At 37.0% G+C, this 25624-nt stretch overlaps 1 protein-coding gene across 8 annotated transcripts in view; it reads left to right on the top strand.

Annotated features, from left to right (window-relative positions):
- Nucleotides 1-25624, top strand: part of CCDC30 (coiled-coil domain containing 30) — a 153574-nt gene that overhangs the window by 2107 nt on the left and 125843 nt on the right. For 4 of the 8 annotated variants that reach the window (XM_059920004.1, XM_059920008.1, XM_059920006.1 and 1 more), the window contains exons 2-6: nt 6228-6405; nt 8608-8728; nt 12713-12903; nt 19731-19820; nt 21148-21301. In XM_059920004.1, coding sequence (XP_059775987.1) covers nt 6388-6405; nt 8608-8728; nt 12713-12903; nt 19731-19820; nt 21148-21301 — 574 coding nt within the window. In that variant the 5' untranslated portion in view covers nt 6228-6387. Of the gene's footprint in view, nt 1-2449; nt 2509-6227; nt 6406-8607; nt 8729-12712; nt 12904-19730; nt 19821-21132; nt 21302-25624 lie in introns of those variants that run through there. The other 4 variants (XM_059920039.1, XM_059920012.1, XM_059920018.1 and 1 more) reach the window with 4 other exon arrangements.

A 25624-nucleotide genomic window follows, 5' to 3' on the forward strand; every position in this document is an offset into this window, starting at 1 on the left:
TTTTTTACATAGTTATAGTGTACATTTTGCCTTTCTTTTTCACTTAATTTTCTATTTTAAGTTCAAACATTGCTACATTGTTCTGAACTTCTAAAAAAAGTATTTTTCTCATTTTATTCAGGGATGGAAAAGGAATAAAAGGTATAATATATACTGTATTTAAGACATCTGTAAGTTTTAAATTATATTTGGGGAGGAGGAAGAAAGAAGGGCTAGGATGAATAACCCAAGTGCATATCTCAGTTTTCATGGCCATACTCTTTACTGTGTTCGCTTATGTCACTCGAAGACCATGGGATCCAAAGTTCATCCTTTTCTCAGAGCCAGGAGATGTGCTGTAGCATGAGGTATGGTCCTGGCCCCTGCACTGTAGTTGGAGGGCACCTACTAGGAGAAATAAGAACAAGTCGAAACGGCTGCACTCATTCTTTTTGCCCTCCTCCCATTTAAAATTCTTTGTCTCTGTCTCGGTTTGCTTTGACAGCTTTACTGCCTCATTCTTTACATCTAGACATTTTTGGAAGCCCCAAAATGCTACAGGATGTGCTTCTTTGCAGACAGTGGCTTTTTAAGATACTTAATGAGCATTTATTCAGTATCTCCTTTTAAAGAACAGTATTCTTATATACTTTGTTATGTGCAATTTTAGGCACAGTTTAGATGTCAAAGCATTTAGAATTCAAAGAATGAATTTGTATTACCTCAAGATCTGCATTTTTAGAATTTTCGAATTACTCAACTATCGGGTCTCAATAAATCCACTGGAAAAATGTGAGTTCTGGGATGTCAGAGCAGAACAGGTAGAAGGACCCAGGATTCCAGGCAGAGGGACCCAAATATTCAAAGTCATGGAATAAGCAGCATGATGGGGATCAATCCGTACACTGGCATGAAGGGCTGTCAAGGTGTGGCAGGAGATAAGACGAGAGAGACAGGCGAGAACCAGCTTGCGGAGACTCTCTGGTGCCAAGCTAAGTGTTCGAACTCTTCCTGAAAGCAATACGAATGTTAAGCGGCAAGTGACTTGCATTCACAAGGGTCAGTCTGAGAGCTTTGTGGAGTACAGATGGGACGGGGGCCAGCCCAGGAGCAGGGAAATCAGTTAAGGGTGCTATTACACTAAGTTGGGCAAATGATGAGGAGAAGCTAAACTAAGAGAGGATGAACTGGAAAATTATAAAAGATGTAGAGTCTACAAATTCAGGACTGGTTGTCCATGAGAGTGGGATGAATAAGGAGGGGCTAAGGACAACCCCTAGGTTTCTGGCTTGGGAAGCTATATATTGACGGTGATTTTATTAACTGTGGAATACAGAAGGAGGAGCAGGTGTAAGAGAAAGATGAGTGGATTGTTCAAACTGAGTTGTTCACTAGAGAGTTGGATATGCATTGGTCTTAAATAGTAGACTCATTTTGTATTGCCTTCCTAGCCTACATACTCTTCCCTGGAACTTGTACCTCTCCACCAATGCTTGCTTAAAGAGTAGGCTTTGGTGGCCATATTTGTACCCCTACTTCCAACCTATCCCAGCCACAGCTAACTGAATGAGGAATACTGTACAACTAACTTCGGAGAGAGGGGCATGATTTGTTGGGTGAGCAACAAATAATTAATTGTCTCTCTTTCATAAATTTGAACTAAGAGGTAGATAACAGGAATGACAGCCTGAAAAATTACATAGGCTTAGGACTTGGATGGCTGTTTTTAGCTGATGAGTAAGCAAGCAGAGAAGGTCCATCCATGTAGAGAAGCAAGTAAATGGGAGCAGATTCACAAGGAAACCCATAGACAAAGACCTCATGGGTCAGGATAGACTAGTAATGGCTGTCCAGTTCCGTATCCATTTCCCATGTAGCTAGGTTTAGTTTGCAGCATATGCTCTTGTATCATATTCTTCCAGTAACCCTCCTGAGTAGTTGGGATTGGTCAGCTGTAAAGGTGAGAAAACTCATAATAGTAATGGCTTGAGAAAGAAATGTATTTCTCTCACATAAAAGTCAAGAATAAAGCAGCCCAGAACTGATAGGGCAGCATTTTGAAATTGCCAAAGACTCAGATTTCTTCTCTCGCGATGCGATACTCTATTATCCATGGCCTGTGGCTTCCGCCTCATGGTGTCTGGGATGGCTGCTCAAGCTTCAAGCTATCTTGTCTGCATTCCAGCCGGTAGAAAGGGAGAGGAAGAGGAAGAGGGCATCCTGTTCCTTTAAGGACATTTCCTAGGCTAGGTGGCACACAATTCCATTTACATCCCATTGGTCAGAACTTAGTCACACAGCTGTATCAAGCTGAAAGCAGGCATCCCTGTGATCAGTCAAAAAAATTAAGTGTCTTATTTCTGTAGAAAAAGGGAAGAATACATATTGAAGGACAACTGGCAGCTTCTGCCACCTGCACTTGTATTTGTTCTAACTTCAGTGTATTTCTGTTTCTTTCCACTTTTTCTAGATAGACCTGGAGCTTAGCAGAGATGGATTATTATTTAATCCTCCTAACAACCCAATGAGGTAGGCATTACTATTATATCCATTCTATTTGGGGGAAAGCAAAGTTTTAAAAAGTTACATGACTTGTGTTAGTCACACAGCTATAAAGTGATGGAGCCAGGGATTGAACAAAGGTATGTCAGACTCCTTTGCCCGAGCTATTCATCCCCATGATAGTGAGAAGGGCAGAGAGCCAAAGGCAGGGTCCTTAAGAATGGTGGCGTTTGATGGGTCTGTGGAAGAAGAGCCCAGGAAGAACACAGGGGAGGAAAGGCCAGGGAGGTAAGAGTGAAAACAGGAGAAAGTGACGTGGCATCATAGAACAGAGAAAGGAGTGGGCAGATACTGCACAGAGGTCGTATATAAAAAGAGCAGAAACACGTCCAGTTGGATTTGGCATTTTTTAAAATTAATTTATTTATTTAATTTTTGGCCACACAGCTTGTGGTTCCCCGACCAGGGATTTAACCTGGGCCCTCGGCAGTGAGAGCGTAGAGTCCTAACCACTGGACCACCAGGGAATTCCCTGGATTTGGCATTTTGAGCGTCGTTGTAAGAGCAGAAGCCAAATCCAGTGATCTGAGGAGTGTGGAAGATGTGAGAAAGAGGACAGTAACTTGAGGGGGATGTGGTGGGATCAAAGAAGGTTATTTTTGTATCTTTATTTTCAAGATCAGAGACCTCTTGACCTAAGGGCACAACGTCAATAGAGAGGGAGATAATGAGCAAACAGAAAAGAAAAAGCTTCCTTGAGGAAGCAATAGAAGATGGGATCTAGAACACAGGTAAAGGAATTAGCTTTGGTCAGGAGGATGGAAAGCTCCTCCTGGAGGGAAAGAGGGCAGGATCTCTAAAGATGAAGGTTAGTGTATTGGTGGTAGCAGAAGAAGCTTCCAGAGTTTTATGATGGCCTTAGTTTTACTATTGCTGTGGGAGACAAGGTCGTCGACCAGCAGAGGGGAGAGGTGAGATTTGGAGTTTGACGGGAGAGGTGGAAATCCTGAATATTTACCGAGTGAAATGGTAGCAGAAGCTGGCAAAGCGCATAGAATGACCTATGCAAGTAAAGGAGCTTGGCTCAGGCTGCAGACCATGGATTTGTAGTGGCTCCAGTCTGCATACTTGTTGCATTTTTCTCTACCAGCAACTCAGCAAACTAAAATAGGCAGAGAAAAGTCAAATGGTCACACTTTCCCCTGGGTTTGGATTTGCGGGGAAGGTGGGACAAGGAGCTAGATAACTGGGGACGTTGGTGAGAGATTGATTGAAATGAACAACAGTTGGGTCCAGGCTTGAGGGGGAAATAAGTGAAGCCAAAGAGTTTCTGGTAGTTTGAGAGAGGATGTAATGGTCCAGGGACTGGAGAGTTCAACTGTTATTATAGAATAAGTAGAGTTTAAGAGAGCAACAACTTCATACCCATTACTATGGTTATTATTTATAGTTTTATGGCAGTTCCTCAAAAAGTTAAACATAGATTTATATATCCAACAATTCCAAAACAACGAGCAGGGACTCAAACAGATACTTGTTACACCAGTGTTCATAGCAGCGTTATTCACAATAGTCAAAAGGTGGAAACAACCCAAATGTCCATCAACAGATGAATGGATAAACAAAATACATACAATGCCATGTTATTCCACCTTAAAAAAGAAGGAAATTCTGATCCATGCTATAAAGTGGATGAAACCTAAAGACATTATGCTAAGGGAAATAAGCCAGAAATAAAAGGACAAATGTGTGAGTCCACCTATATGAGGTACCTAGAATAGGCAGATTTACAGCTACAGAAAGTAGAATACAGTGGGAAATAGGGACTCATTGTTTAATGGGTACAGAGTTTATGTTTGGGATAATGAAAAAGTTCTGAAAATGGATAGTGGTGATGATAGCACAACAGTGTGAATGTGCTTAATGCCACTGAATTCTACACTGAAGTATGGTTAAAATGGTAAATTTTAAGTTTCATGAATTTACCACACACACAAAGAAGAGCAGAAGGTGGTGGTCAGAGTGGGACATTTGGAGCTGAGATCTGCAGGATTTCAACAGTAGTTTAGGCTATGGCAAGAGCTTGGTTGTAGCCATGGGCATGGATGACTAAGTGGAATGGAGGTTAAAGATCTCTGGCTTTAGAAGGGTGTTCAGTCTAGGAGCTTGGATGAGTTGGGTATTGACTTGCAGCCTCTACCGCCCTCCTGACCAGCCAAGCCCCCTCTTCCTATATCCCTGCTTACCTTCCGATACCCCAAAGCTCCCAGAAGCCAAGGATCCAAAGGTATTCTCAGTATCCCCCATCCCCTTCTCCTTTCAACTTCCTCCAGCCTCAGACTCTCCCACTCCACCCCACAACATGGGGCGTGGGGGTTATGCTACTCTCCGGGGGCAAGCAACTCACAGTATAGGACATGTAATAATTCAAACATTTGTTTTCTAATTATTCACAGTCTCATCAGTTTATCACAACTGTGTTTTAACATTTTGATGTATTTGCTTCCATTCTTTTCCTTCTGTGTCTGGTTTTTACATAGTTGTAATGATACCTTTACGTCTACTTTTTCTCTTTATTATAACATAAGCATTTTTCTGTATTGCCAAATAGGCCTCATAGAACGTAATGTATTCCTAGTGGCTTGGGTGCTCTGATACCCACGACTAAAACCACAAGGAACTGAATAGTGCTAAAAAACCTTGTAGGGAGGAGGGTAAGAGTGCAGACCAGACAATGGGGGTAGGGTGGGGAGGAGCACAAGAAGACTTTTAGCTATAAGTCATGGGGAGGACACATGGGGGCACAAAGATTCAGATCTGGGTCCCTTTTTTTTTTTTTTTAATGTATCAGATGATAATTAACATTCTGTATATCGTCCACAAAAACTGTTGATGTGAAAAGGATGAGACTCTGGAAAACTTAGCAAGAAAAGATAAAAATAATCAAAATATAGTTTTGCTCTTAAAAAGCAAAACTGAATATAATTATGTAGACTAGCTGCAGTACAACAACAATTATGCTTATCCCTACAATCTGGGTCAGATTAACTTGGTTAAAAGTTATGTTTGATTGTACCAGCAAGTCTTATTCACAGTTAGTGATTCTAGTAACACAGGTACCACTTCATCAATCACCAGACATTTATCTCTCCCCCACCATGTAGTGCAAGCTGTTATGTAGCATGACTACTTCCAAGTTAAAAAAAATTAAAGACAATATCGATGGCAGGCTTAGATCAAGAAGTTTTAGAAGAGGGTTGAATGACTTAGAAGTCAACAAAAATTATAAGACATATTCTGTGAGCAAAATAGTTCCTTGATAGTACAGAATTAATGGGCTCTGTAGCTTCCAGGGGAGTCCTTTTATTTCTAAATATTCAAAAGAATAGACAGAAACTTCTTTGGAATTTATAACATCGCAAGGGGCCTTTGGGAGATTTTCAGATTATTAAATTGCAAACCTCAGAACTGGGCAGACAGAAAGCTGATATTTTTTTAATGCATATATTTCATGTCATTTCTTATTTTAGAAGATATAATACAACTCTTCAAAGCTTTAATATTTTTTGTATTGCTAGCTGTTTCATGTAAGTGCTCATTATAAATGGATAACATAACCATTAATTAATAGGAAAACTAAACTATACTTTGTAGAGAGTCTAACTCTACCTATGAGATTTCTTGCATGCTCAGTTGTATATTTACACGTGTGTATACATACACATATGCTTATCTCTTTTATCAAGGGAAAAGTTCAATTAGAAGACTTACTTCACCATCTTGAGAAAGAAGGGATTGAACTCCTTGCCTTTACAGAAGAACAACTCTACTTTGTCTGGTGCTTGTTATAGCAAAGACAGGCTGAGGACTGCTACCAGAAATCTAGAAGAGCTGTCAGGGAAGCACATGGAAGAAATTAAAGAAGTAAGAACTAATATCATAAAGTTTTAAGATAGCTGTGGTTTTGGGACTTCCCTGGTGGTCCAGTGGTTAAGACCCCATGTTTCCAGTGCAGGGGTCATGGGTTCAATCCCTGGTCAGGGAAGTTCCGCATGCTGCACAGCGCAGCCAAAAAGAAAAGAAAAAAAGATGGTTGTGGTTTTGTTCATTGTCATTCATTATATTAACATATTAAAAACCAACATTTGAATATCACTGTGTAATTTGCAAAGCACTCACATGTACATTTTTTTTTAAATGAAATATATCAACAAGCTGTATTGGTTTCCAATAGAGTACATGTACAGGACATTGCCCAGAGATGACTAGTTGAATATCCAAATAGGTCTGCTCAAGCTGCTTTCATTATCTTGGTAAATTCATCCTTGTCTCAATAACCAACCCTCTAGCTGACTCTCCTGCTAGTAGGCTTAGAAACCTGACTAGTCCGCGTACTGTGAGTGGATCTGCTTCTCAAAGGTGACCTTGTATTGACCAAACTCACAGAGAAGTTTGTAGAAAAATAGATACCAGCTTTTTAGTTGACAGTAAGAAATATAACTGCCAAAGGAACCAGACACATATATCCTGTGACTGATGCCTTTTTTCCCTACAGGCACACTACATAGGAAGCCAAATTTTAATCAAATGTCTACTTGCTGAACAAATGATTCTAATTTTTTAGAGCACTAGCTAAGATAGCCAGATTTACACCATAAAGCTATCCATACCTGCCCTTATTTCTGGACCTGTTATATCCTAGAACCAGGGTACCTAGCCCTTAGATGAGCAGATAATGGCACCTTTTGACTCTTTAATCACTCTTTTTGATGTGTCCAGTACTGATCAACCTACTTTCTTACATATAAGCTACTTTCTTTAAATGAGTTAATAAAATTTTCTCAGGTTGCTTGCAGATCACTGTTGTGTTTTGACAGCTCAGCTCAGCTAACTTGTTGATTTTTAAATTTAACTCTTAGAGGGCAGTTTGATTTCCAAACTCTTAAAGAAGAGTAGAGCTCCTTTAGAACAAAAGCAGGATAGCATAGTAGACCGTGAACTTTAACATTAGGCAGTTGGGGGTGAAAAATTGCCTTTGGCACTGACTCTCTGTGTAACCTTGGGCAAGTTACTCAGCTTCTTTAAGATTGAAATTCCTCTTCCCGTAAGTTGAGAAGATAATAGCTCCTTCAAAAGGATTTGTGAGGTTTACACATATTAACGTGTATAAAACATTTCACATATGTACTTGGCACCCAGCAAGTATTCAATAAATTATAGCTGTTATTATTGGAAATAGGTAGTATTGTTCCTGCCATTTTAAAGAGGAGGAAACTGAAGCATACCAGGGAGTGATAAAGTTGGACTGCGGTTCTGTGTTCCTTCTACTATATCATTCAGCTTTTTGTTCATATTCTGAGCAGTTGTCCGAAAAAGGCTTCAACACAATTCAGCAAAATGCAGTTATTTTGGTAGTCTCCTTCTAAGTAATTTGGCATAGTAAGAGCTCAGGCTCTGGCTCTGGCCCACCTCAGTGTGAAGTCCGGCTCCTCCCTTTCTGCTTTGCTTGACAACGCAAGTCCGTCAGCCTCTCTCAGCCGCCCTCACCTACGAAGTGGGAGATAACAGTGTCATAGGGTTGTGGTGAAAACTCAATATTTGATGTCCTTAACATAGTACCTGGAGCATATAGTTAGCTTTCAATCTATTATTATTAGCCACATAAAAGTGCCTTTTGTGAAGCTGTCATATTAATCAGAAACTATTTTTAAAGAATACCCAAGTTTATTTTAATACAAGCTCCTATTAGCATTTAAGACATCTTAATCATGAGTTTTGCTTAAGATATAAAATACTGTGTAGATACTTCTCTGTTCCTGAGTATCATGACCATATTTCCTAAACCATAGATAAGGAGACTTGATTTGAAACCTGATTTGTTAATGGAAAAAAATATCAGCGATTGTGACTGTCCCAGAAATTTGTGGTGATGTGTCATCCTATCTATGGGAAACAGTGTCTGATAACATATGACAGCTGGAAGGAAGTTTAGGGAGAGAGACCCACACTTAAGCAAAGTTGAATTTTCTGTTTATTTTTTAGATTATAAACATTGATAGTATGGTGATCTCTTAATGGTTCTTTCACTTCATAGACTTGTAAGAAAATGTATTATTTTCTTCTTAGGTGGAAAATTATGCAAACTGTGTCTGTAACTTACCAGAGGAAAAGGAAGCATTTTCTCATGGTTACGAAAAGGAAAGCAAGGAGCCTAGACATGAGTTTAAAGGGCTCCAACTCAAACCGGGTAATTTTTCCTTTTGTAAACATGTAAATTTTAATTTTTTCCCTAATTCTAATAATTAGCATGAGACAATTACAGAAAATTTGGGAAATGTGTAAAAGTAGAAGGAAGGAAAAAAAATTACCACATATCCTCCACCTCAAGAAAAGTACTTGTAGGGCTTCCCTGGTGGCGCAGTGGTTAAGAATCCGCCTGCCAATGCAGGGGACACGGGTTCGAGCCCTGGTCCAGGAAGGTCCCACATGCCGCGGAGCAACTAAACCCGTGCGCCACAGCTACTGAGTCTGCGCTCTAGAGCCCGCGAGCCACAATTACTGAAGCTCACGTGCCTAGAGTCCGTGCTCTGCAACAAGAGAAGCCACCACAATGAGAAGCCCGTGCACCACAACGAAGAATAGTCCCCGCTCTCGGCAACGAGAGAAAGCCCGCGCGCAGCAGCAAAGACCCAACACAGCCAAAAGTAAATAAATAAATACATTTATAAAAAAAAAAGAAAGAAAATTACTTGTAATGTTTTAGGTGTATTTTCTGCCTGTCTTTTTAAGGTATGCATTCTGAAATATTCTCAAATGTGTGTGAGAGAGTACAGAGTGGTGATTTTCTTTAATGTCGATTACAGCACTTACCACACTATGTCCTAACTACCTGTGTCAGCTCTTCTGGGGCAGAGATCTCATTCTAGTCTTCCTGGTTTCTGTGTTTTCAACAGCACCGGCCTCGTAAAGTACCTAGCGTGTTAAGGGCTCAGGAAATGTTTATTAAGTGCTCCAAAGCTACAAGGGAAGATAGAGATAGGACCCCTTTAGAATACTGTATTTGTTTAACTCCATAAATTAGATATTATTATGATATATGGTCAATGATTATTTACGTTTGCCACACATTTATGATTTTCTTTGCTCAGCATTTTTCCTTGCATCTCAGATATCCCATTTGGGATCATTTTCCTTTTTTCATTTTAGAACTTCCTTTCATAATGGTCTGTTGATGGAAGGTTTTTCTGTATTTTGAATCTCAGGTGCAGAGAAAATTGAGCTAATCACAGGACATAATTCATATGTACTACACTCGGGTTTCATTTTTTTCCGCTTTTTTTGTTATCCATTGGATAATTGAGTTTTCTTCTGCTGGTTTAAAAGCTTGCATTCTAGTTTTGTTCATATGGTGGTTGCATTTTAAGAGTTTTAAAAATTTCTTCTGACATTTTTAGTTATTCTCGGCAGCAGAGTTGTTCAGGGCTCTAATCTGCCATACTGTAGGAAGCAGAAGCTACTCTATGCCCTGCTCCTAACATAAATTAGCTCATGAAGGATTGGGAAGTAGGGGAGTGATGTCACTATAATGTGGAAGTTCACATGTAATTTTCCCCAGCATGTTAATGATTTGGGCCCACCAGCAAGCCTTGGAGCTTATACATAAAGCCCATTCATCCCACATTCCTCTTCTGGGCTGTTTCGCCACATGTTTTGTCTTGGAAGTGCCTATTGCAAAGATATGACTAATCTTTTGCATTTTGCTTTTGTTTCCAATTCTGCAGACTCAGCTCCTTCGTTAGCTCACCTTTACAGTAAACCTGATTTTTTAAAAGAAAACAGAGTCCTATATTTGCTATAGTATTCCTTTATTTTTTAGGAATTTAACACATCTGTTTAAATCTACCAGTATAATATTAGGATTGTCAGTGTTTTTTATAGCGCTCTAGCTACACAATGACAAAGGTTTTGAGCGCTCTATGCCAACCTTTTTTCCATAAGCTCCATTATTTTTAGTGAGCCGTTTTGCGAAATACAAGTTTGCTTGTTTGTTTTAGGAACACATACCTCAATCACATCAGAAATGCTTCTATAATTAAAGGGTGTCTTTTGAAGGTGGAGCTAACATAATTTGATAACGGATTTCATGTTGGGTGGGAGAAAAGGAGAGAAATCACTGGTGACCCAAAGCTTTTTGGCCTGAGCAGTTGAAATATTGGAGTTCCTAACTACTCAGATGGGGGATACCATGGGAGGTCCTATTTGGGGAAGACAGTAAAGAGTTTGCTTTTGGACATCTACATTGGATGTGAATATTAGACATCCAAGTGGAAAGGTCAAGTAGGCAATTTTGTATATGTTTGGAATGCATTGTGAACTAGAGATGTAAATTTGGGAGTCATCAGCATATAGCAAATACTTAAAGCCTTAGGACTGTAGGAGATAACCTAGGGAGTGAAAAGAAGAAGATTCAGAGCTGGGCCCTAGGTCATTCCAGTGTTTAGAGGTTGGAAAGGTAAGAAATCAGCAAAGGAGTCTGAGAAGGAGTGGCATGAAAGGTAGGAGGAAACCTAGCAGAGTGTGGTGTCCCAGAAGCGAAATGATGAAAGTGTTTTAAGAAAAGGAAGGGAACAATTGGGTCAAATACCATTGACAGGCTATGTGGAATGAGGACAGGTAATTGACCGTTGGATTTGGTCACATGGGGGTCATTGTGACTTTGAGGAGAGCTGTTTCTGTGGAGTGGTGGATATGAAAGCCATTGGAGTGAATTCAGGAAAGAATGGTAGGAGAAGGGGAGGGGACATGGCTATTTTTGATCCTTTCTTTTTTTTTTTTTTTTTTTTTTGATCCTTTCTTGAAGTTGTGCTGCAAAGACGAATGAACAAATGGTGGAGGAGCTGGAGGGCGTTATGAATTTGAAGGAAAACTTTTGTTGTTTTCATCACTGTTGTTTTTAATGGAAGATGTTATACCATGTCTCTAAGATGATTAGTTGGGAAGAAAGCTCCATGAGGCAATAGAGATAAGAGTCAACTGCAGGAGTTTTATCTTTGAGAGGAGAGGGAATGGGATCCAGTGCACAAGGGGGGGAGGGGGGCAGGGATGGTGCTGGCCTTAGGAACCAAGAGTAGTTTGTTACATCTCACAGGAGGGAAGAGTACGGGGGAGCTGGCAGATTTGGTAGGGGAGCTTGTGGAAGCTCTCTTCAAAGTGCTTCTCTTTTCTCGGTGGAATAAGAAGTAGGGTATTCAGCTGAGAGTGAGGATGGGGAAGGAGGTATTAGAGATATGATGAGGGAGAGGGATGAAACAAGCAGGGGAATGTAGGAGGATTGCTGGGCAGCAGTAAGGGCTCACTTGAGGTTAGTAGTCGTGAGTTTGAAATGAAACCAGTCCGCACTGCCTGTGCAGTTTTCTGTAGCCACATCCAGCTTCTGGAGTGTGCTGGTGAAGAGCTGGATTTAAACAGGTTGGAGTTTTGTCACCAAGTATAATGGAAGGAAAGAGGGGCAAGAGAGTTGTGAATGTTTTCAAGGGAGTGATTGTAATGATGGACTATAGAATCTAAGCTGGGTAAGAAAGTGAGAACAGGAATGGGATAAGGAACACTGAAAAGTGTTTCAAGTCAATGGATGATAGTTTCCAGTATGGTCAAAAATTATTGAAATTGAGCTGCTAGTACATAAGAAGGGATGATTGGAGGATAGGATGTTTGAAACTGAAGCTAGGGAGAGGTTACAGAAACTATAGAGGCTAATGACCAGGTCTAGGGAATTACTGTGAAGTAGGTGGCTGAGGTGGGGTAGAGGACTAGATCTTTGGAAGTTAGCTGGTAAAGGAACTGAAAAGCCAGGGGACTGGAATAATCATCTACCTGAATATTGAAATCATCGAGAATTTTGGCAGGATTAGTTGAGTGACTGTGGACAAGTTTCTTGGTTTCTTGGTGCCTGAGCCCTCATTTCTTAAAAGGAAAAATCATGGTTCGTACCTCACTGGGTTGTTGTAAGGATTAAATAAGATAGATTTATCTCAAATGCTTAGTACAATACCTGCCACATAGTAAGCACTCACTAAAACAACAATACACTTTAAAGTTATGCAAGAACAAATGTTAAACTTCTGCAAGTAGTAAGAATATCTACTGCTTTTGAGAACCTTTTCCCACTACTTTTTAGTTATTTCCCTGCATTTCTTTTAACAATTTTGTTTCTGGTGTTTCTTCCTAACAGAAGTGCAAATAAAGGAGGTCGAAATGTTGTATGAAGAAGGCTTGTCTGCAATAGCTCTGAGCAGCCCTAGTGAACAGATTGCACACTTACTCATGGAAAGAAGTACACTCTTGAGGAAACTGGAACGAGGGGATCCCAAACCAGAATCACAAAGATGTCTGAGCAGTAACCTACAGAAAGAATTTCCCCAGGTATTCAAAATTAACTGGGTAATTGAATAAGAGGCCGGCTAGTTGAAAAATGCATTTGTTCATTTAACCATTCATACATTAAACTATCAGGAAACCAGTTTTGATAGCGCTTAAGAATATAGGCTTTGGGTTTAAATGGACCTCCTCTGCCACTTGTTAGCAGTATGTCCTTAAACAAGTTGCTTAACTTTTGTGAGCCTCAATTTCCTCATCTATAAAATCTGGGAGCAACTGAACTACTCCACAAGGTGATCATGAAAATGAAATAATATACGTAAAGCTCTAGAATAGTACCTCACATGTTAATTAGCATTATTGTTATTATTTATTGAGAACTTACCATGTGCCAGGCTTTGTGCTAGTGGATGTAGGAACAAAGTCAAATTAGAAATGATTTGGACTTGCAAGGAACTTACAAGCTAATGAAGGAAAGAAATAAACCAGTGGTTATAATTCAGTGTGGAAAGTTCTGTGATAAAGTGAAAACTCAGGGGAGGGGCTGAGTCAGGATGGGTAGAAAAGGCTTCCAGCAGAGGTAATGTTGAGTACCATTTTGAAAGCTGGATGAAGAAGATGGGAAAGGCATTTCTGGCAGAGGAAACAATGTATAATACATACTGGTTCATGTGAGTCAATGCTGAGAAATGTGCCTGGAGATATTTTCAGAAACCACTTCATGGTGAGACTCATATGCTAAGCTAGAGTTTGGAATCAGCACCCAGCAGTGTTCCTGGAACATACTGGAGGCATAAAAATATTTTGAATGTACAAATGACTAACTGTTATAGATGGTCTGGAGAGTCACTAAATGATTTTAAGAGGAGAGTAACATGATCTGATTTGTGTTTTAGAAAAATCACTCTGGTCACAGTAGAGGGGTGGATTGGATAGGGACCAGATTGGAAGCCGGAATTTCAGGGGATGTTAACTAATAATTAATTAAAGAATGAGAACCAAAAACAAGGCTCAGAGTGTAATACAGAAGGGAAGAAGGAGTTATGAAGGAGATGGGATCTATAAAACAAATTGGACACTGTGGAGGTGAAGTCTGGGTTGACCCTAAGGCTATCTACCCAGTCACTACTAAGTCATAATTTTACCACTAATGGACAGAAAGAATTAAAACAGATACTACAAAGGGTTTTTGTTATTATAAAATATAATTCATAAAATTTCTGTCACATTCCCAGTTATATTTTGTTTAAGCTAATGTTGTAATTTACCTGAGCATAAAGTAATCAGTAGAGTCACTTTTTTGTAGAAATTGACAAGCCGATTTAAAAATTGATAAGGAAATGCAAAGGAGCTAGAATAGCCAAAACAACTTTGAAAAAGAAGAACTAGTTGGAAGATACATACTTCCTGCTTTCAAGACTTACCACAAAACTGCAGTAATCAAGAAAGTGCAGTATTGGTATAAAGGCAGATATATAGATCAATGGAACAGAATAAAGAGTCTAGAAATAGACCCACACCTACATGGTAAATTGATTTTCAGCACAGGTGCCAAGGTAATTTAATGGGGAAAAGATATACTTTTCAACAAACAATGCTGGCACAATTGGATAGACATATGCAAAAAAACAAAAAACAAAAACAAAACCCTCAACCCTATTGAGGTTCCCTTCCCCACTGGTAAAGGAGGGAGTCCCTACCCTAAAATAAATACTATGAGATAGCCAAATACATGACACCCAACGTTGAACAGAGATGTGATTGATAGTTTATTAGTCAGATAGACTCACAGCCCAGGGAGGACACTGCCTGTCATGCAGGGCCACAGGGGTTGTACTCAGGAATGGAGTGAACTCACAGGGGCCATGGGAGACAGACTTTGTAGTACCAATAGGATGAGGTGCCCCCTAGTTCCCATGGGAGGATACGACTGGCTTGTTTAAAAAATTCCATGGGTTGCCAGTGAAATGGCAGCCATTAGGCTGAGGACTGGATAAAATATAGCTGTTCTGGCTGATAAGGGCACTAGCTGGGTGGGGAATGTTTCCCGTTGGATGGGGGCATATCTGGCAAAAGCAGGGGAATTCATGCTTAGGCTTTTGGTGCACTGTGAATTACAAGGGCGTCAAGGTAACACATGAAATTTTAGCCCTTACAATACATTTATCCTATATCATATACAAAAATTAACTCAAAATGGTTCATTGATCATGTAGGAGATAAAATTTACAGAAGAAAATCTCAGTGACCTTGGGTTTGGCAAGATTTTTATAAGACAGGAAAAGCACAGAGTATAAAAGAAAAAAAAATTGGACTTCATAAAAATTCAGAGCAGTTGCTCTTCAAAAGACAAAAGTAAAAGAGCAAGCCACAGACTGGGAGATAATTTTTTTAAAAATATATCCAACAAAAGCTTTGTATCTAAATATATAAATAAATCTTATAACTCAATAATAATAATACATACAACCCAACTAAAAACTGGTCAAAAGACTTAAAAAGTGACTGCACTGAAGAAGATATACAAATGGTAAATAAACACATGAAAAGATGCTTAACTTCATTTATTATTAGGAAAACACAGAAATTACAATGAAGTAATTTATTATCAGGTAACTATTAATGTATCAATGAATGGCTAAAATTTAAGACTAACCATATCGAGTGTTGGTGACAATGTGGAGCAACTGGAATTCCCTTATCCTACTGATGGGAATATAAAATGATACAACCACTTTTGGAAACTAGTTTAGCATTGCCTTAAAAAGTCAAACATATACTTGTCACATAACCCTGCCATTCCACTCCTAGGAATATACCCAAGAGAAATGAAAGAATGTGCCCACATAAAGACATACATGTTACAGCAACTTTAATTGTAGTAGCCCTAAACTAGAATCAACTCAAATGTTCATCAAAAGGTAAATGTATAGATCCATAGAATGGAATATTACTTGGTAATAAAAAAGAATAAATATACAACAAAACAGATAAATTTCAAAATAATAATCTAAGTGAAATAAGCCAGACCAAAAAGAGTACATAGTCTATGATTCCATTTGTATAAAATAGTAGAAAATGCAAACTAATATATAGTAACAGAAACAGATCAGTGGTTGCCTGGGGTCAGTGTTATGGGAGGAATGAATTATAAGGAAGTGTAGGAAACTTTTAAGGGTGATGAATATTTTCATTATCTTGATTGTGGTATTGGTTTCATGGATGGATACATGTAAAAAAATATGTACACTGTAAATATGTGCAGTTATTATATATCAGTTATACCTTTAAAAAGATTTTTTAAAAAGATTTTTCAAAGATCTTATTATGAAATGTAACTTGTAAAAATTTCATTGCCTCCCAAGGTGTGTGTTTGTGTGTATATATATATATTTTTTTAATTAATTAATTTATCTATTATTTTTGGCTGAGTTGGGTCTTCATCGCTGCACGTGGGCTTTCTCTAGTTGCGGCGAGCGGGGGCTACTCTGCGTTGTGGTGTGCGGGCTTCTCATTGCGGTGGCTTCTCTTGTTAAGGAGCAGAGGCTCTAGGGGTATGGGCTTCAGTAATTGTGGCACATGGGCTTCATTGCTCCATGGCATGTGGGATCTTCCTGGACCAGGCCTCGAACCTGTGTCCCCTGCATTGGCAGGCATATTCTTAGCCACTGTGCCATCAGGGAAGTCCCCCTAGGTATATTTTAATAGGCCAATACTGAATCAACCTGTGCCTAAAGTAGACGAGAGAGTCATTCTAACCAAAGTGAGGCCACATAAAGTAACACGGAAGTTGAAGAATTTTGCAAGGCCTGATCTATAGACTAATTACATTTTACCTAACATTTGTTTTTTGTTGGTTTTCTGACTTAATACAGGCACATAGTAGAAACAGATTCAAGCAGTATAAAACTGAATGAAAAATGAGTTTTCTCACCCCAAATCCTCAGGTCCATACTCCTAAACTACCACTGCTGACAATTTTTTATTTATCTTTCCAGAAAATTTTCATCCTCTTAAAATACAAATTATGTTCCATTGTGCATATTGTTTTCACTTTCTGTATTAGTGTATATAGATTTGCCTTAGTCTGTTTGACAACATATATTCTTTTGAATGGATGTATCAAAATTTATTTAACCACTTTATTGTTGCATGGGGCAGAGGACAAAGGGATGACATTTAATGCCAAGAATAATCAAAGATTTAAAAAAAAACATTTTATTGTGGAATATAACAGCATATATGCAGAAAAATGATAAAACTTAAAAAATACAGTTTGACAAATAGTTATGGAACAAACACCCATGTAACCACTGGTCCTGTGAGGAATACAACATTGCCAACTTCGTAGAAGCTTCCTTTTCTGATCACAACCCCCTTCCTCCCCACAAAGGTGTGCATCCCTAAATAATATATATAGTAGTTTAGTTTTGTCTGTTTTTGAACATTACACACAAGGAATCAACTTTGGGAATTGCTTTTTCGTAAAACATTATGTTTGTATTATTTATTTTTAATTAGCTTGTCATTACTATATATCATTCCGTTGTGTGAATATATGGCATGAGACTATCCATTCTAAGTTGTTTTGGGTTGTTTCCAATTTATATCTATTATGAATGTAATATAATCTGTCAGTTATGCTGCTATGAATATTCTTATATATGTGCATGCACTTGTGTAGGGTATATACCTAGGAGTAGACTTAGGGAGTTATAGAGTAGGTAGATCTTCAGCTTTACCAGATAATGTCAAACTGTCTCCTTAAGTAGTGGTACCAATTTATACTGGCACCAATAAATAGTGTATGAGAGTGCCTTTGTTCCTCATCAACACTTGATGTTGTCAGACTTTTAAATTTTTGCTAAACTACTGGGTACATAATGACATCTCATGTTGGTTTTAATTAGCATTTCCCTGATTACTAGTGAACTTAGTATGATTATCTGTCATTTGGATTTCCCATTTTATTAGTGTTTATTCAGGTCTTTTGTCCATTTAAAAACTGAGTTGTCTTTTTCTTACTGATTTATAGGAATTCTCTATGTTCTGGTTTCAAGTCTATTGGTTATATGTATCACAAATACTTTTTTCCCACTTTGTGGTTTGTCTTTTTAATATTCTTAACAGTGTCTTTTAATGAATGGAAGTTCTTAAATTTAATGTAGTTCAATTTATCAATCATTTGTCTTATGGTTAGTGTTTTTCTGTCTTGTTTAAGAAATCCTTGCTTTCTGGGATTTTGATTTTTGCTTTTATTGAATCTATAAATCAATTTAAGAGGAATTGACTATCTTAAATTATTGATATCATTTGTGATCATGGACTATCTCTCCATTTATTTTTTAATGTATATAAATAAAGTTTTATAATTTTCCCCACAAAATCTTGCACATTTTTTTAATATTTATTGCTAGGTACTTCATATTTTTGGGTGCTATTAATATTAAATGCTATATTTATTAAGAATTTAATTTTCTAATGATTGCTAGTATTAAAAGTATAATTATTTTTATATACTGACTATACCTACCAATGTTACTAAAATTTCTCATTTATCTTAATAACTTATTTGAAGATTTAAAATTTTTTCTACCTCTACAGTCCTATCTGGGAATAATGATACTTTTGTTTCTTCCTTTCCAATTTGATTCCTTTTAATTCTTTTATTTACCTTACTATACTGGCTAGGCTCTCTAGTATTATCTTGAATAGGAGACATACTTGTCTAGTTAATGATATTAGAGAAAAAGTATTCAGTGGTATGATGTTTGATTAAGGGTTGGGTTTTTTTTAATGATACCCTTTGTCAGGTTAAGAAAGTTCTCTTTTATTCCTAGTTTGTTAAGAGCTTTTATTAGGAATTAATGTTGAGTTTATAAAATGTTTTTCTATAGCCATTGAGATAATGAAGTAATTTAGAACTTTCATCTGTTAATGTGAGAATTTCATTGATTAATTTTTCTAATGTTAAACCTATCTTGCGTTCCTGGGATAAATCCAACTTGCTGATGATTTGTTATCCTTTCTAAATATTATAGATTCAGTTTGATAAATTTTTGTTTAAGTTTTTGCATCTATGTTTATGAGTGAGGTTGCCCTGTGATTTTTCTTTTTGTATTATCGTTGTCAGGTTTTAATATCAAGGTCTGGCTACCCAGTGTTAGCCAACCTTTTTTCATTATTGCCTACATAATGACGCTTTTTAAAGTTATTTTGGTTTTGTTTGTTTGTTTAATTTATTTTATTTTTGGCTGCATTGGGTCTTCGTTGCTGTACTTGGGCTTTTCTCTAGTTGCGGCGATTGGGGGCTACTCTTTGTTGCAGTGCACAGGCTTCTCATTGTGGTGGCTTCTCTTGTTGCGAAGCACGGGCTCTAGGCACACAGGCTCAGTAGTTGTGGCTTGTGGGCTCTAGAGAGCAGGCTCAGTAGTTGTGGCACACGGGCTTATTTGCTCCACGGCATGTGGGATCTTCCCAGACCAGGGCTCGAACCTGTGTCCCCTGCATTGGCAGGCAGATTCTTAACCACTACGCCACCAGGGAAACCCAATAATGACACTTCTTAAATAATTTTTTCTATCACTCTCCCATGAAATTTTAATGGCGCTGATATAAAGTAATTCTATTTATGTACTGTAGGCATCTGCACTTTGTACTTAAAAGGGTAAGATTTTTTTCCCCCCCTAGAAATCAGTTTGCACTCCCTTGGGGGCAATATTGTCTCATTGAGAATGCATGGTCTCGCCTCATAAAATGGATTGGACTGTGCTCCCTCTTTTTTTACGTGGTTATTTTTTAAAATTTAAATGACATTTTTATTCATGAAGCTGATTGATGTAATTTTCATTCACCTCTTAATATTTACTTAGGAGAAATTTGAACAAACTCACCAGCCTCTGCAAAGGGAACATCAGAAACATCAAGAACTTGTGCATCAGTCTACAAAAAGTCTGAGTGAGGTAAGAAAAAATTACAATCTTTTACTTAATAACAGTAGCTAGTTACAAGTTAGCTTTTACCTTGGAAGTATTTTGTTTGAATATATTAAAATGTACAAATCCATGCTGTAAAAGATATCAGATGTGCATAAGAATATTATAAACACATCACAAAAATTTGGGAAGAAGAAAAAAGTCAATCACCCATTTAACACAATAGCTGATTTTTATTGAATGTATCAAAACTTAAACAATCGATGTGTGTTATGTCCTTTGAAAAATCACCTTGGGACAGTACACACTTCTTCCCAAATATGTTTGGAGCTTCTTCTGGGGGGGAGTCCTTTAGACTGTATATAGCACATTATTTTACATATAATTAATTCTCTTTGTGGAGATTATTTTTTGATCTGGGGAAATGTTATTAAGAGCTGAATCCAGTGAATAAAGCATATACAGAGAATTTAACAATGGGAAGTAACCCAAGATAAATATATATGGATGAAACTGTATATCCATCATAGTATTATTTTCAATAGCAAAAATTGGAAACTACCAAAATGTTGAAATGATTATATAAATTATGCTGCACCCACTGGAACATTATATAGCCTTTAAAAATAATCATTACAAAATCTGTACAGCAATATAGAAAAATGTTCCTCGTATAATGTTAAATGAAAAAGCCAGACAGAAACATGTATATAGATTGGGATTAAGACTATGTAAAAAATGTACGTAAATAAAAAATACTGCAAGGAAATATACCAGTAAGCTAAAAATAGTTTTGTTATGTAGATGGTATTGGTTATTTTCTTATTTTTTAGAAAAATTTGTGTAATGATTATATTCATATAAAATAAATACATATCTTGGGGATCAAAAGCAAAATATCATTGAGGTTGAATTTCTTACTTAGTTTTTAAAATGCTTTGAAAGTAATTGTAGGAAAGGAGCTCTAAACATGATTTGAGCCTTAATTGTGTACATACCTTGAAATTAAATGAAATACCTTATGTAAAGGCATTTTATAAACTGTATTTAATTACCATATAAATGAGTATTTTCACTCTCTTTGGCCAGATGATAATTTTTATGATTAAATTTCTATTATATAACCATAATCTCTTAGATATGTTAGGTTTGCACCTTGTGAAATTGCATGTTTGTAGGTTAAAAACAATCAAATATCACCAATTTTCTATGGTTCAACCTAATAAAAGAAATGCACATAAATATTCTGTTTGCTACTCTTCTTTATTGGCTTTCAAACATTTATAGGTAATAGCACGATATCATAAGGGTATATTTACTTTTTGGCGTACTACTAACAATGGTTTTATTTCAGTCCCATAATGAAGACCCAGAAAAAGGTAAAATATCACAAAACTGCAGAGAGAGAGATATGGAACAAGTAACAAGGAGGTTAGTGATGGCCCATGAAGAGATCCGAAGGCTCACTGATGAACTGCAAGGGAAGGAGAAAGAACAGAGTAAATTAGGTAAGCTGTGGTTACAGATGAACATGTCTAACAATGTTTTAAGTGTAATGATCCTACTCAGGTTGGAACACGAGAACACTGAGAAAAAAATCTTTTAAGATAAACACATAAATGTCTGATATACAGCCTCATTTTCTACAGTGTCCAGAAATTTTTATTGAAGCATAGCATAACATACCTACCAAAAAGTGTACAACTCCAATATTTACACTACCCAGTGCAAGAACTTTTCAGCACTCTAGAAGCCCTGTTTCATCTTCCTATGTCTACATATTCTCTCTTCCCCAAAAGTAATGACTTTCCTAACTTTTAAGGTTATTTCTGAGTTTTGACTATAGGGAGTATGCATCCTTTAGTTTGTTTCTTTCGTTCAATCTTAAGTTTGTGAGATTCATTTATATTGTTGCATGTAGCAGTAGTTTGTTCACTTTTGTTGTTTGTACTCTAGTATTCCATTGAATAAGCCTACTCAATGTATTCTATTTATCCATTCTACTGATGATGGACATTCATGTTTCCAGTTGTGCTCTATTATGAATTGTGCTGCTATGAATATTCTTGTGCTTATCTATACATCTCTGATCATGATATTCCTAAGAGTAGAATTATTAGATCAAAGGGTTACAGGCTTGTTCTACTTTGGTAGATACTGCCATACTGTCTTCCAAATAGTTGTATTAATTTAAGGTCACCTCGGTTGTGTATGGGATTGTGGTTGCTTCATATTCTTTGTCAATACTCAGTATTGTCAGTCTTATTAATTTTACCTTTTCTGATGAGTATGTACTAGTATTTAATTGTGGCTTTACTTTGCATTTCCCTGACAGCTAGCGATGTTGAAAATCCTTTAATATGTTTGTTGTTGTTGTTATTGCTCATTTAGATATACTATTTTGTGAAGTTCCTGCTCAAGTCTTGCACATATTTTTCTATTGGGTTGTATCTTCATGTTTTGTAGGAGTTTATTAATTTGTAGGAGTTTTCTGTATATTCTGGATATGAGCCTTTTGTTGGATATAAATGTCATGTTGAGTTTTTTTGCCATATAGAAATGCTAATATTTATCAAGTCAGATTTAACCAAGTTATTCTTTATGGCTTCTGGGTTTTCATGTGTAAAGCCTTTTCTGTATCACTACAAGGTTATTGAAAATGTTCTCCTCTGGTGTTTTTTTTTTCTTTTAGTGCTTTTATGGATTTATTATTTATATTTCAATCTTTGCTTTATCTATAATTTATTTTAGTATGAAGTTTAAATTTTTTAAATGATTTCCTCTCTATATAATTTGCAATAATTAAAGAAATTAGACTGATTCTTTTTCATGCAGTATATATGTTACTTTAGGATCATATCTTAAAAATGTTAAATGTATAAAACAATAATGATTCTGCCAAATTGATTGTGGAATTAAAAACAAAGAATATCAGGAGGGTTGAGATTTTGTTAAGAATGCATTTTAAACAGTGAACACAAATGACCTTTTCAGAATGATGGAAAATTGGGCTAACGGGTACACAATTGCATATATTTGTCAAAATTCATCAAATTACTTAAAAGGATGAATTTTACTGTATGCAAAGTATATCTCAATAAACCCAATTAGAAAAAAAAAAGAAATTTGGCCACGTGAGTCTGATGAGAAGCAGTCTGCTACTTGCAATACAGAAGGACAAAGGAGAAAGCAGGACCCCTGTTATGTTTAGTTACATTTGGATGCAGCAGAACACAAATCACATAGCACCCTGTTCCATCAGCACTTGGTTGCTCTGGTGGATCCTAAACTATTAATTGAAAACTGTCTGCACAGTGAGTATCCCCAGGGGACTGCTGGGAAGCTGAGTTAGCAAGTCCTTTTAAAATATCATATGTAGTGTCATTGTGGGCCTTACGTGTTACTTCTTGAATCATCCATCAATTTATAGCCAGAATTTATTCCTAGGTATATGTGTTACATGATAGTGTTTCCCAAGTATTAGCCTATTTCTTTCAACAAACTGACTCTTTTAAATGAAGGACTTTATTTTAGTTTATTTTCTAGCTCTCGTTATATCACACCCCAAAATTTGGATGGGAATGAAAAATTTTGGCCAATAATAAAAAGTTTTCAATAATAAAAAAGAATACATGCCAAATATTTATTTATTCTTCAATAAATAAATTACAAGAAAAAGATGAATTTTTAAAGGTTTGAAGGAATTATTAACCAAATATAACGTGTGGGCTTTACTGGATTCTGATTCAAACAGATTTTTTAACATTTATGAAACAGTTGGAAGTTTGAATGCTAATTGGCTATTTGTATTAAGGAATTCTTGTTAAATTTCCTTAATCACACATAATGGTATTGAATTTATATTTTAAAAGAGTCCTTATCTTTTAGAGATACATAGTGAAATATTTATAGATGAATGATATGATGTCTGGGAGATGCTTCAAAATAATACAGGCCCCTACCTCACACCTACACAAAAATTAACTCAAAATGGACCACAGAACTAAATGTAAGAGTTAAAATTATAAAATACTTAGAAGAAAACACAGGAGTAAATGCTTATGATCTGGAGTTAGGCAATCATATGTTAGATGTAACACCAAGAGCAAAAGTGATAAGAGAAAACCTAATAAATTGTACTTACTCAAAGTTTAAAATTTCTGTACTTCAAAAGATACTAACAAGAAAGTGAAAAGACAAACCACAGACTGAGAGAAACATTTGCAAATTATGTGTTTGATGTGGGACTCATACCCAGAATATATGAAGAATTCTCACATATTCTTTTATATTACTATAAAAAGACAGCCCAATTTTAAAATAAACAAAATAAAATTTGAGTAGACATTTCTTTAGAGAAGGTATATGAATGGCCAATAGGCACATGAAAAGATGCTCAACATCATTGGTCATTAGGGAAGTGCAAATTAAAACAATGAGATCCCTCTTCACACCCTCTAGAATGGCTATAATAAAAAAGACAATGACAAGTGTTGGCAAGGATGTGTAGAAATTGCAACATTGCTGATGGGATTGTAAAATGATGCAGCCACTTTGGAAAACAATTTGGCAGTTTCTCAAGGTGTTAAATGTAAAATTATCATGTGACCCAGCAATTCTACTCCTGCGTGACCCAGGAGAAATGAAGACGTATGTCCACTCAAAAACTTGTATGAGAAATTAACACAACATTGTAAGTCAACTACACTTCAATAAAATAAATTTAAAAAAAAACTTGTATGTGAATGTTCAGAACACTATTATTTACAGTAGCCAAAACATAGAAACAACTCAAACGTCTGTCATTTGGTGAGTAGATAGACAAAACGTGGTATATCCATCCTGTGCAGAAAATAGTTAACATAGAAAACCTGCTAGGGGGAAGCTGCTGCATAGCACAGGGAGATCAGCTAGATGCTTTGTGATGACCTAGAGGGGTGGGATAGGGAGGGTAGGAGGGAGGCTCAAGAGGGAGGAGATATGGGGATACATGTATCCATATAGCTGATTCACTTTGTTATACAGCAGAAACTGACACAACATTGTAAAGCAATTATACTCCAATAAAGATGTAAAAAAAAAAGAAGAAGAAGACCTCACACTGCTGTCCTTAGAAAGTCCTGCTTGTCAGGTTAGCCCTTGGCTAGCATCTGGAAACTTGCATTTGGGGAAGGTTCCCACCATTCCCCAATTTGTAATAGTGGCTCACTGTGCTTGACCTCTTTGTACAAACAATGTGATTTATGCTGAAAACCTGCTTTCCTTCTGAGAGTCTGGGATTTTGATGTGTCCTAGGCAGAAGGTGGTGTCTATGTCACCAGCCCCCAATAAATACATTGGCCACCGAGTCTGTAATGAATTTTCCTGGTAGACGACATTTCACACGAATTGTCAATTCGTTGCTGGAGAAATTAAGCACATCCTGTGTGACTCCGCTGGGAGAAGACTCTTGAAAGCTTGTGCCTGATTTCCTCGTGCACCTTTTCTGTGTGATTGGGAATGATCTCATACAAGATTCATGTTAGTGTCTTACTTCTGGGAGATTCCTCAACTTGCCTTTATTGGAGGCCTATCAGCCATACCATTGGTGATGAGTAGACCACAGGAGGCAAAGTGATAAAACCTGGGTTAGAGAACCCAAATCCAAAAGACTCCAATGCCCCATATACTTTCCTTACGCCCTTCTGCTCTCCTCATAAAATTCTTGAATAGTACCAAAAGCTATTTCCTGAAATTTTGCTATTTTGATATTTCTAGAAACTACTGGCAAAATTCTAAATATTATTAATTGCAGGAATTAATTTTAAGTATTTCTGTGTGTAATTTCTTTT

The sequence above is a fragment of the Balaenoptera ricei genome, chromosome 1 (genome assembly GCF_028023285.1).
Source record: "Balaenoptera ricei isolate mBalRic1 chromosome 1, mBalRic1.hap2, whole genome shotgun sequence".
Classification (NCBI taxonomy): Eukaryota; Metazoa; Chordata; class Mammalia; order Artiodactyla; family Balaenopteridae; genus Balaenoptera; species Balaenoptera ricei.